The sequence below is a fragment of the Maniola jurtina genome, chromosome 3 (assembly GCF_905333055.1).
Source record: "Maniola jurtina chromosome 3, ilManJurt1.1, whole genome shotgun sequence".
NCBI lineage: Eukaryota > Metazoa > Arthropoda > Insecta > Lepidoptera > Nymphalidae > Maniola > Maniola jurtina.
Genome location: NC_060031.1, coordinates 1,560,473 through 1,573,764, shown reverse-complemented (window position 1 = coordinate 1,573,764; position 13,292 = coordinate 1,560,473). Strand labels below are relative to the sequence as shown.

The window sequence follows — 13,292 nt, the reverse complement described above, 5'->3', positions numbered from 1 at the left end:
CGTAGAAAATTGCTATATTTTATTAATCTATGAATATTTAAACTTTTGCAATAATTTGAAAAATTTCAGTTTTTGTATTTATCTATAATTTTTTTTAGAACAGTTTCTTTTGAACGGCAATACTAAATAACAATAGTATTTTACACTATCATGTTAAAAAAAAAGTTGCCGTACAGAGTCAAATGATTTTACAGCTTTAAAAATTAAGTATACCATGAAATTAAGATAATTATTGATACACATTCAAATGAACACTAATTTTTTTACAGCATTATTTTTAATAGTACTTTTGAGTGCTAGATAATGTTTTGGAACCAAAGCCGTACTTTCTCAAATCACCCCCCGGACCACGGAAAGAGAGGGGGTTGCTACCCTCAATTTTTTCCCCTTGTCGCATGATTTTTGTACGGCGTTGCGGAATAATGGATTAGAGGCTGTATTGAAACAGTATGAAACTAGTGCCGTACAGAATTAAATGACCAAATTTACCCCGGAAATTGTCAGAAAATCAAAACATTTACTGACTTTGTGGCGCACCATTTTTTTACGGCACTGCGCGCTTTCTTATTATTTTTCATGGATCTATCGATGGTAAAAATGCCGTATAAAAATATATGACCAAAATGTACTCACTCTACCTGCACTTTTCAATTCTCACCAGCACTCTGTTGGACAGCTTACAAGTGACGGCATAGTGCTGAAACTTATTATTTTATGCTCTTATATCGTCCTGTATACGTCACCTGGTGGTTCATATGACCCACCCATTTTTAAACATGGGCCTGTAGTCTATACAACAAATTCTGAACTTGTAATAACAAAACAATCTATTAAATGCATGATAAATCCCGAGAATTTTTTTTTGACCGACCAATTCTATGACTGTCTTCAAGATGCAAGCTATAGTGCGTTTCATCGGATAGTACCTCTGGCGTTATGTTGGCTCCCCTGTCTGTCCAAGCCATTGGCACGATATTTGCATAAGAAGACGCAGATTTTGGCTATTTTCATTTGATTTTCCTGAATTAATGAAATGAAAATCAAATGAAAATAAACAAAATCTGCGTCTTCTCATGCCAATATGGTGCCAACGACCACCCAACAGACAGGGGAGCCAACATAACGCCATAGGTACTATCCGATGAAACGCACTATACCTCTGTATGTTTCATCAAAATCCGTAAAACGAATAAGTTGTGAAAAGATTATAAAAGACAAACAGACACAATTTCGCATTTATAATATTAAGTAGTAGAATGGATTTGTTGGTATAAATTGACAAACATTTTTGATTGTAGGGTTCGGTAAGTGCAAGAATCATCCCTGGACAATCCTATCCCTCAACCCTGATCCTGAAATCCTTTGGACTCGCTAAAGTGGGTAGCCTTTTAATGTCTTTTGCTTTTAACAATGCTGCCGTCCTTTTTCTAATAAGCCCTGTTTCAGATTTTTTCCTTTGCAAGAAGTAGTTTTTGAGTTATCGCCAAAAAACGTGCGAATTTTCTAAAATGACGTTTCTAAAAAAGAGTGCTACCAAGGTTTTTAGTTTGGTCCTAACGTGGTAAACTTTTATAGAAATTCAATACTCTTTATTTATTTTTATTTATTTAAACCACTTTATTGCACAAAAATACAAGGACAATAATAAATGAAACACTTATAGAAATACAAAGGGCGACCTTATCACTAAAGTGATCTCTCCCAGGTAACCCGTATGTTCGAACCTACAGGATAAGACGAGGAGTCGTCAAGCAGCTATTTATACAATTAGGTATACATAAACATACACTCTAATAGGTACATACTATACAATAAATATATAAATAAATAAAAATACTCTTTTTTACAATTAACCTTTTTAGGCAAAGGAAGGCAGAATCTTGCTTATTAGGTTTTCAAAAAATTTCTTTTTGTCTTGGGTATCTTTTCTTTTCCAAAATTTATAAAACAAACGAAATTGAAAGGTCTGAAATGAGTGCCATCCTTTTCACAATGTTCTATGCGAAACATTACGTTTATTCTAAGTTCAGCTGAATTAGCACAACTATGGGGATTAAAAAATCGGTCAAGTGCGAGTTCCGTATCTTGGTAAGATAAGTACGTGCATTTGCTGTAATTTTGTTGCTTAAGTTATCTTCAATGGCAAATGTAAGTTTGTAATTGCAAAAAAAAAACGCAAATGAACAATTTTCGAATTCGTCTCTTGTGCTATGAGACCTTGCTTCTTGCCAAATTTCATGATCCCAGGTCAAAGGGTATTCATTAATTTGCGTGTTAAAATATGAGGCATTTAAATGTGTTGATTGCTTTGACTGAGAAACTTGATAAATCGATTCCTACTTACATTCGAAACTAGTAGAAATCGATTATCGATGTAAAGAATGGTACTTAATTTACTAAATATGTATTCATAACTTCCATATTGATTTTTTTATTATTGCGGTCATAAATGCGCCGTGTTCATTACAATAGCTATCGAATGCCTAGTTGCTGATACATAATATACTATGTGTGTAGCTGTAATTACATAGGTAGGTATATTCAATTACAGTATGACTAAGTATGGATAATACACGTATTGCATGTAGAGATTCTATTCTGGGTCATACCTATCAGGCCGGGCTCACTTGCTCACGGGATCTACGGCGTCCTCCGATCCTATCCTCTTCGATCTCACTATCATCATCATCATTATCAACGGATAAACGTCCACTGCTGGACATAGGACTTGTAGGGACTCCCACACGCCACGGTCTTGCGCCGCCTGAATCCAGCGGCGCCCTGCGACTCGTTTGATGTCATTTGCCCACCTAGTGGGGAGACTTCCAACGCTGTGCTTTCTAGTGCGATGTCTCCATTCTAGTACCTTGGGGTCTCATAAGAGAGTGAGAGAATTATTAGAGAAGTTTACGCGATAGAAAGAGATGCGTTTGTTAAACTTTAGACCGCAGTACTTTGCTATCTGAATTGACTGTATTGCATCGTAACAAGAGTCACTATTTATTTTCTCGTCCTTGCTTAGTGAGCCTTCTGTACCTGTAAGGTAACCATTAAGTGTTCAGTGGTAACCTATCTGGTTTCTTCTGTTGGTTGTTGGTTGGTTGTGTTGGTGGTGGTGTAGGTGGTTGGCTTCTGGTTGAGGTTGGCGAGAACTTGGAGAACTCAAGCATTCGGGGTTTTACTTTCTTCACGATGCTTTCTTTCCCGTTTAAAGCAAATGATGTTTAATTGCTTGAAACGCACATGAGCCTGGAATCCTTGACCGCTTTGAATTGGAGGCCGAAGTTTTAGCCACTATCACCCCTTTTTCTGTCGCACATTAATAACTTATTGATCAGTCGACACAGGAAAGTGTAGCTGTAAGTTGTAACCCTGAGTATTGTGTTGGTTGGAGCTGTAACCTTGGCCTTTCCCGTTGCCATGTCGAAAAACGTGACGCACAAGTTTAATTTGCTTCGCCTTAAGTAGGTACTTGTTGAGACCGTTGAGTTTGTGTAAAAAATACAATACGAGAACCAAGAACAATCATGTCGTTAATCTAGTTTACTAGATGAAGTCCGCAATTTTGTGCACGTAGATTTAGATTTTCTATAAAGTTTGCTGTATAGGATCGAACTAAAAACTAACTCAAAACCTTGGATTTTTAAAACTAAAAATAGCGAGCAAACGAGCAGGTGTGTCATCTGATATTAAGTGATTACGTTGCCCATGAATATTTGCACCACCAGACCAGAGGAACCGCCAATGTATTGCCGGCCAATCCATTGGTCCTACAAAGTCATCGTATTTCGTTTTTACAAACATTCGGTTTTAGGGTTCCGTATTTCAAGAGAAAAAGGAATCTTCGTAGGATCACTCAGTTGTCTGTCTGTCTGTCTCTCTATTGTTCTCTCAAGACCCGTCAAAGGCACCAAAACCTATAGGGTATTTCCCGTTAACCTAGAACCATGAAATTTGGCAGGTAGCAATCTCTTATTGCACAAGTTAATGGAAAACTCCGAAAGGCATGAATTTGTGTTGGGCTTAAATAAATAAAAAATATCAGAAGTATTATTTCTTCTACGATGGTACGGAACCCTTTGTAAACGTGGCCGACTCGCATTTGAAAATTCCCACGTTTTTTGGCACAAAAAATACAGAGATCGCTTCAATTCAAAGTGATAAAAGCCAATTGTACTTCTATTTTTGTTGTTTATTTGTTTTACTTTTATTTTGTGTCCATGTATAATATAAGCATATTTCAAAGATTTCATTACTTTTTGCAGTTAACTACATTTTAGATATAGGATGCAGAATTAGCAGCATCATTTTATTCACAATCTCCTATTTCAGGAAGCGGTGGCGTACGGTTGGCAAGTACCCTCTGTCGAACAAGTCAGGATAGACTGGTCGGCTTTGACAGAAGCTGTGCAGAACCATATTAAATCAGTCAACTGGGTCACCAGAGTGGACCTTAGAGAGAAGAAAATTGAATACATCAATGGTTTAGGAGAATTTAAGGATCCCCATACAATAATTGCTACGATGAAAAATGGAAGCAAGAAGGTGTGTAGTGTACTTTTTATAATAAGCTCCCAGAAGACATATTGGAGATGTCTCTCAAAATACTCTGAAAACCTGGGAAGTATACCCTTTCAAACAAAAAAATAATCCAAATCAGTCCAGGCTTCTTAGAGTAATTGGGGAACATACATTAAAAAAAAGATTCTGACACATTGAAGACCTCCACCTTTTTTGAAGTCGGTTAATAAACATATGGTCAAGTGGAAAACCTCATCCTTTTTTTGAAGTCGGTTAAAAAAAATGCCTGGCTGAATTTGTTATGCATAAATTTTGAAACCTCGCACGGCATTTAAGTTCTATGTGTCAACATGGTCAACTGTCATGTCAAAGTACTTAATTTAAAAGTAAGGGCCGGCGCACATATGGCGGAGCGCAGCGCAGAGCATTTTTCACAGTCAAAATATTATCGACATTGTCCTCATTGAAATAATATCTAAAATCAATTGTGCATCCGTGCGGATACTCGCGCAATCCCGCGTGTGCTCGCGCATTTTCTGGTAGAAATTCGCGTAATGTGTCACGCGATTAGAAAACTTCGCGGGCATGCTCTGCGCTGCGCTCCGCCATATGTGCGCCGGCCCTAAGCCGTACTTTTCACATGACACATGCAGAGCTAAATGGCGAGTGAGATCTCAAAATATATGCATTATAAATGATTTGATTTGAAGGAGCTGACGGCTAAAAATGTGGTGATTGCGGTCGGGGGCAGGCCCCACTACCCGGATATCCCGGGGGCTAAGGAGTACTGCATCAGCAGTGACGACATCTTCAGCTTGAGCAATCCACCGGGCAAGACTCTGGTCGTTGGGGCTGGATGTGAGTAGACTTCTTCATTTATATTGAGCAAATGGCATGATTACATTTAACCAATGTACATAATAAAACAGATTTTTATAATAGGTTTAGATTTATCGTGCAAAACGTCAGAAAAATACCCGATTACGGAACCCTCGGTGCGCGACTATGACGCGCACTTGGCCAGTTTTTTCCTGACTTAATTCACATAAGTCATATGGAGCATGTGCCCTGATAATGTTGCTTTCTATAGGTGCAAGAATTTTTAAAATCGGTTCATAGTTTTTGAGTTTAACCATTACAAACAAACAAATCTTTCCTCTTCATTATTTGTTTTTTTTTTTTAAAGAATATTAGTCATTTTTTTAATAATGACTAACATTCCCATTTCGAAGTGGGTACGACAATAGTGCAACGGATTTCAGTCCGCTGCTATAACCGTTGAGCTATTGAGGCTATAAATATGATTATATGATGTTTATATGATTTGATGCAGATATTGGTTTGGAATGCGCCGGTTTCCTCAACTCTCTGGGCTACTCGGCTACCGTGCTAGTGCGCTCTGTCCCTCTGCGCGGCTTCGACCAGCAGATGTCGAGCATGATCACCAATGAGATGGAGGAGAAGGGCGTCAAGTTCCAGCATAGATGCATCCCCCTCTCGGTGGAGAAACTGGCGTCCGGGCAGCTCAAGGCTCGCTGGTTGAACACGGAGACTCAGGAAGAGTAAGTTTTTTCTTAATATTTATTAAATGTGATAATAATCAAATTCCTGAAAGGCCGGCCAAGTATTGGCGGTTCCTCTGGTACTGCAAATGTACTAATACTAATGTGTAATGTGTGAGTGTGTAATGTGAGGGCGGCGGTAATCACTTAACATCGTGTGACCCGTTCGCTCGTTTGTTCGCTATTTTTATTAAAAAAAATACAAATAGGTGGCTAATTCCGTTGTACACAATTCTCTAAACTTGATCAGATTTAAATTTCCGCTAAAACGAGACAGTTTTTTTTCAGCGATATAACGCAGTCTCGTTTTAATAGTCTTAGTAGGCTGCTCTATAGATTTCAGACTGAACCTTGTAATCTTAAAGTAACTGGTGCCTACTGAAATTTTTGTCTCTATCTTTTGTATGGTTTTTTTTTGTATGGGAACAAACCTTCACAACTCCCCAAATCTGATTATGGCCGAAGGGCCGATCGCAGATGGACTTATTGAAAAAAAAAAAATATTTTGTATGGGATTACGTAACAGAGAGAGTGGTAAACTAACTTCATTTCACGGATAGGATATAGAAAGGATATTGCATTGTTATTAAACGAGTAGTTTTATATTAATATGTAGTCTCGGTAGGAACGGCATTCCGAACCAGTGGTAAATTATTTTGATGATTCAAAAGCACTTGTAAAAGTCTACTTGAATAACAATCTATTCTATTCTAATAATATTATTGAATGTTTTTCAGGAGTGAAGACGTTTTCGACACTGTACTGTTGGCTACCGGACGGTATGCGCTCACCCAACAACTGAATCTTCCAGCGGCTGGCGTTACTGTAAGTATTCTTCTAACTGCAAAAGAATAGAACATGCTTCTAGGTTTTTGCTCAAATAAAATTTACGCACGAAATTGTTAAAACATGTTTTTGTTCAATGTTTCTGTTACGAACCGCTAATGTCTGAAACGCCTTTCTGTGTTTCCTGCTACTATAACTGAAAAGTTTCTATTCACTCTTGAGTAGTAGGCATGTCTAGGCGTACAATAGTACCTACTTTGAATAAATAATTTTGATTTTGGTACCACTAGTTCTTACGGTTGAAGGGACGATTGTTGTCAAGCGCAACAGGCACATCTATCCTGTAATTTAAAAAAAGTGCTTTGGAATCCTCAAGTATTTTTTAAAAATTCACTATAGGCAAGCGTTTGACCACAATCACACCTGATGGAAAGTGATGAGTGGTCTAAATGGGACGCGTTTACCTAGAAGATTCACTCTTGTTTTAAAGATAAGTATCCGGATTGTGATTGGTAGGAAACACAGATCGCGGAAGAGTATTCCAAACCTTAGCCATGCGTATGAGGAATGATGATATGAACGTTTCGTGCGTGTAGATGGGGATGTCGACGACATACATAAATATGGCAACTCGCCGATGTCTTACGATTCGGTGATAAAATGGTGAAGGGGAGACAAGATCGAAAAGTTCCTATGCACACACCTTCTGAAATATATCCTACAAAATACCAATAATAAATGCCCTCTTCTTACTGAGAAAAAACAGTAAAAAATTAGGCGGTCATACTTTGCATTTGCAAAAATTTTCATAGTTTAGAATAAATTAAGATATCGTATTCATTTGATGCTAGTTAAAATGGTAATTGTTGGTATTGTGAAAGGGTGACCGTTTATAATGCAGGCGGACGCTCCCCAGTCACGAAACGTAAGCAGTAAAACCAGTAAAGGCTATTGTTATTGTTGTTTGTTGTCAAGTTTGTTTTAAACTGATGCGGGCGCGTTTCCCAGGAGAAGCAGGTTCGAATCCTACTGGTTTCGTAATTTTCGATATGTATTTAAGTGTTGAAGTTTCCTTGAAGTGTAGGTAAAAAACACTATCATAAAAATCATAAATTGTTTGTAAAACAACTGTAGTGTAAAACAAAAAATAATTGGTATATTAGGGACGATGTCTACTAGTCAAATCAGTAACTTTTTATCAAACGTCAAAGCACTCGTTTAGTGAGGGAGTTTGTATGAAATAAATAGATATGACGTCACATACATTTAACGTAATTTGACGCACTTTTTTAGTTAAATCACATTTAAAATCGTTAGTAAACTTAAAACAAGCAGCGAATGTGGAATTTACGAATTTTGGAAGAACCTCTGAATTAATAATTACTTAGAAGAAATAATTTATTTCTGACATAGGCATCATCCCCGTTCAAAGTTAAAGCCTTTCATTTCAAATGAGACGTCATGGTAGCATCCAAATCTTATTCACTTGCCTTTTCTTTCAGACACTATCAAAAAACGGCAAAATCGTCGCGAACACGGAACAAACGAATGTGCCCCACATATACGCGGTGGGAGACGTGTTGGAAGGACGGCCGGAGCTGACCCCGGTGGCCATACACGCGGGTAGACTGCTGGCCAGGAGGATGTTCGGCGGCAGCTCGCAGCAGATGGACTACGAGAACGTGGCCACCACGGTGTTCACTCCGCTGGAGTACGGCTGCGTCGGCTTGAGCGAGGAAGTCGCTACTGACAGGTAGCTCTTCTTTTCAACCGTGTGCACTTGAAAGAAGTCATAGCGGTTTCTGAGTCTCACTGTTTCTCGGATGATCCATTTGGTAGCGTTGCGGGAGCTCTCTACCACAGGCACCTTTTAGGCAAACGCGTCCCACCTTAGGCCACATCATCGCTTCCCATCAGGTGTGATCGTGGTCACAATAAAAAAAGAAAACAGTTGTCTGTGTTGACACACTGACAGAGCTATACCAATATATTATCTTGATGCATTTCTATGCTGGTTTCTACTACGATAACAACAACATTGACGCGGCGTCTGTGCTCATGACGTTATAATATGTATAGTACATACATTAATCTACCGCTCTGTAGTGGTTACTAACGCCAAAGAGGTTCGATTCGAAGGTCATCTAAAGGCCAGCGCACATCATGCACAGCAGAATGAAGCTAATATAGCACCCTCTCTGTTAGGCTTTATCATTTGTATGGGTATGTAACAGAGATAGCGCTATACTAACTTATCAGCGGAAGAAGTTAGTATAGCGCTCTCTGTTTTTGTATGGGATTAGTTAGAGAGAGCGTTATATTACCTTGGGTTATAGGGTATAGAGCAACGAAACAGTTACTGGACTGTCTCTGTCTCCACAGATACGGCGCAGACAACCTGGAAGTGTACCACGCGTTCTACAAGCCCACCGAGTTCTTCATCCCGCAGCGCAACATCCGCAACTGCTACCTCAAGGCCGTGGCGCTGCGCGACGCGCCGCAGCGCATCCTGGGGCTCCACTTCGTGGGCCCGGTCGCCGGGGAGGTCATACAGGGCTTCGCGGCCGCTGTCAAGTGAGTACACCTCATTTTCTTCTTCATCACCAACCCGTTGCCGGAGCATGGGTTTCGTCTTAGATTAAGGGTTTGATTTGATTAGATTTTGATCTTTTTAAAAGAATATTAGCCAAGTTATTCATGACTAATATTTCCCTTTTCACTCCAACTAAAGGCTTGTGCTAAGAGTAGGTACGACAATAGTGCAACGCGTGGGGTTTGAATCTCCGGCCTCTCGGAATTCAGTCTGCTCCTGTAACCGTTGAGCTGTTAAAGTTTGGCCATTATCCAACCATCCAAGGTTACGCACTAGGTCCGACTTCCGTCATCCGATATCTCTCCGTCATGCGTGAGATGCGTAGATACGTCATACGTCCGACATATCTATGTCAAAGATGTCCACTTAATAGCTTGGATTTAGATTAGTGTGTAAGAAATATCCGAATTTGGTCCGCGTTTTTTATATCCCTATTTTCGGGTTCGGATCGGATGAGTACGTAACCGCTCTTAGAAATGCCCGGGATCAAACCCCCAACCCCTCAAATAGGAGATCGACGTCTCAACCATTAGCTATTACAGTTCTATACTACCATTTATAAATTACTACATTACAGTGCTTTTGGCCAAATTCAATAAGTAACCAATTTTTTGTCAGCTGGCTTATAATATGAGTAGAATAAAAATGTCATAGCCTAGAGCAATAAATTGAAATTCGTTCTTCAGATGCGGCATAACCATGGAGCAGCTGTCCAACACGGTGGGCATCCACCCCACTGTGGCGGAGGAGTTCACGCGCCTCAACATCACCAAGCGCTCCGGCAAGGACCCCAACCCAGCCTCTTGCTGCAGCTAAACACCTCGCAGCATAGCATCATCATCGTCAACCGGTAGACGTCCACTGCTGGACATATTACGTCTCTTGTAGGGATTTCCACGGATTCTGCAGATCCCTAGACGTCGTCTGCCCACCAAGTGGGGGTCTTCAAACTGTTTTCAAGTGCGAGTTCACCTTGGGACCCCAACGTCTATCGGTTTTTTGAACTAAGTGCCCTGCCCATACCCACCACATAACTCATGCTAATAAACAAGCTAGATATGGGCATTATGGCTAGTTTTAAATCATTTTCATTTGGAGATAGTACTACCACTTTTAGTCGCATCGGCTAAAATACGTTTGCACCGACTAGCGCGACGTAATACCTACTAAAACCGAATGCACATCAATGAAATAGACCTTATTGCTTGGCGTTAAGATTTTAAACACAAGAACAACAGACTTGTGCTATCTCGCTCATAACCCGCGCGTACAAAACATGGCGCGCAGGCAACAACCAATAATAAGCCAGGGATTGTGCGCTCTGTTAGAGTTGCGTTTAACGGGTGTGGGGTCAGGTATGACCAGCCCGATATTGCACTAAAGCTAATCGACGCCTCGACGACCCGAAGCAGAAAATCGCTGCATGGGGGAACCGCATCCGAAGATACTCGGCAAGAGTCGAACGATTTCAGCAAAATCGTCTCTCCCGAGTGATCAGAAAGGTTCTATAAAAGACTGGAGTGCCCAGCAGTCTGCTCTACCTCTCAGCGACCGTAAATAAATAAAATGTGCTCTTGCCTTCTTCCACTTCGGAATTGGTAAGGTTGGTCACACAGATCTGGATAATGCTATTCTCGTCTAAAAAATCTATTTTGTTTTGCACGAACGTCAAAAATTCACTAATAATAATATTCGCCATCATCGTTTAACTTAGACCACCCACCACATTTTTTTCTATCGCTTATTTCATCGGACACGTCCGAGCGCATCGGCGACGCGTGACCACCGACCAATAAATAGCAGACGTACGCGCGCTATGATTGGCTGAGATAATTTCGCGCCATTAAGAAATAAGATTTCTGCGCAGGTACATGAAAGCAGCGTTACTTATAAAAGTGTTAGTACTGTACCTAACTTACTGTTATATATATAAGTATCTATTATTATTGTACAAACGACGTGCATGCACGATAAATATTCATCTATTGAGAATGTCTCGATATGTTTTATGGCCTGCGCACACTGGAGGACGGCACGTCAGAGACGATGACCGGCACAGCATACAGGTGTGCCCTCACCAGAAACTGCCGCGACCAAAAGCTGCATAAAATTTTGAAGCTTACAAGACCTGTATTTTAAATTAATACTTATCTTTTTATTTAAAATACTTATCTTTTAATTTAAACAAAAATCCGCCGTTTTGTGTATTTAAGAATAAAAAAAAACTACTATAAAACTCACACAAAAAAGTATTTACTAATATGTATTTTTTTGTTGGGTATTTTTATTTACTGAAGACTTTGTTCTAGACGATTATTAAAAATCTAGTTTGAAGTTATGAATTTGCTGGCCATGCTGGGGGCAGGAATGAACATGGTCCTTTATCAATTTAATTTAATATTTATCCAATCGAAATAAGGTATAAATTTATTTGCTTGGTGATTGAGCTTAGAGCATCGCAGCGCAGTTTTCTCTGTAGAACCGAGCATCGAAATTTATAACTTATGTCCATTGAATAAATAATAAATTCAATTGATAAATTTAAAATCCTCTGCCGTCCCATCTTCCAGTGCGCGCAGACCATTACTATCTGTTTGAACATTGCCAATGAGTTGTTTAAATGGATTTTTTTAAACTACCCCAGTTTATATTAGAAGTTTGAATTTCGAGATCAAACTTTAAAATAAATATTCGTTGTTGAAAGCTAAAAGATGAAACCTATGATAAAGAATTATATTTTTTAGCACAGATAAAATAATTAGTTGAAAAGATAAATGTTCAAAATGTTTAATCCGTAGGCTAGTACATAGTGATAATGTATTGACTATTGAGTAATAGATTCGAAATTCATTCCTGCAAAGTTTAAGATAAATATTACCATATACAGTGTGGCCCAAATAGTGACGATCAAAAAAATTAGGTTCCTTGTACTTAAGATCTTAAAAATACCTCTCATTCTACAAAAAAATCCATAGCGCAAACTGTTTACGTTCAGTTTTTAATTGAAATGCCTAGTATTATGTTACTCCTAATGCTAGCGCTAGTTATTATTAGCTTATTTATTTTTAGTATTACAGTAAGGTTTTTTGGCACTATAATTATATATTTTTGATTTTTTATTCAAACAACCATAGACAAGTAACACCAGAACAGAAGTTACCAAGTTTTGTCCGTGGTGTTTGGTGAATTTGCATCTGCACCTTGAACCTTATTACACAAATAAGTTAGTGAACATTGTTACTTCAAAATTTGTAATACACAAATAATAATAAGAATGTAAGTCGATGACCCAACGTCGAAATTACATAAAAAATATAAAAAGCTTTATCTGTCCGTGTGCCATTCATTGTAATTGGCAGCAAATTCTGCCCTCTGATTGGCTGAAAAAATGTGAACAGCGAATTCAACCAATCAAGGGGCAGTATTGACTGCCGGTTACGATGATTAACGTTTTTGTTATTCCATCAGGGGTCTTTTTTCATCATCAATTAGGTCATCAATGCTATGTTACATTTTCGCTTCGATTCGCTGTGAGTGTGAATCGACCCTTCAGCGCAGGCACACGTTCCACTTTAATTAAGTAGTAGGTAAATAATAAATAATCAGTTTGTTAATATGTACCTAACACTTTAATTTAATTTCTATTGTGATTACTAATAAAGTGATATATTTTTTAAATGTCTTTTATTTATTTATTTATTAAGGTTTTCGTACACTTTTGCATAAGTATTTTTGATCATTTTTGCATACGTATATTTGATTATAGCTTCGCTTAAAAATGAGAAGCGTACTCCGTAACTTGATGCAGACTGTTATGGTGAGCAAGGGAA

At 38.7% G+C, this 13,292-nt stretch overlaps 1 protein-coding gene and 1 long non-coding RNA gene across 5 annotated transcripts in view; one reads left to right on the top strand and one right to left on the bottom strand.

Annotated features, from left to right (window-relative positions):
• The window catches only part of LOC123881126 (thioredoxin reductase 1, mitochondrial), a 43,998-nt gene that overhangs the window by 9,555 nt on the left and 21,151 nt on the right, over positions 1-13,292 (top strand). For 3 of the 4 annotated variants that reach the window (XM_045929726.1, XM_045929728.1, XM_045929727.1), the window contains 7 exons: positions 4,333-4,545; positions 5,232-5,379; positions 5,855-6,083; positions 6,821-6,908; positions 8,372-8,622; positions 9,252-9,443; positions 10,149-10,929. In XM_045929726.1, the coding sequence (XP_045785682.1) occupies positions 4,333-4,545; positions 5,232-5,379; positions 5,855-6,083; positions 6,821-6,908; positions 8,372-8,622; positions 9,252-9,443; positions 10,149-10,278 (1,251 nt within the window). In that variant the 3' untranslated portion in view covers positions 10,279-10,929. Of the gene's footprint in view, positions 1-4,332; positions 4,546-5,231; positions 5,380-5,854; positions 6,084-6,820; positions 6,909-8,371; positions 8,623-9,251; positions 9,444-10,148; positions 10,930-13,292 lie in introns of those variants that run through there. The other variant, XR_006799418.1, reaches the window with a different exon arrangement.
• Positions 11,204-13,130, bottom strand: LOC123881155. The gene is made up of 2 exons (XR_006799422.1): positions 12,050-13,130; positions 11,204-11,475 (listed from the first exon to the last, which is right to left on the bottom strand). It is a non-coding gene; the product is annotated as an uncharacterized LOC123881155 (long non-coding RNA).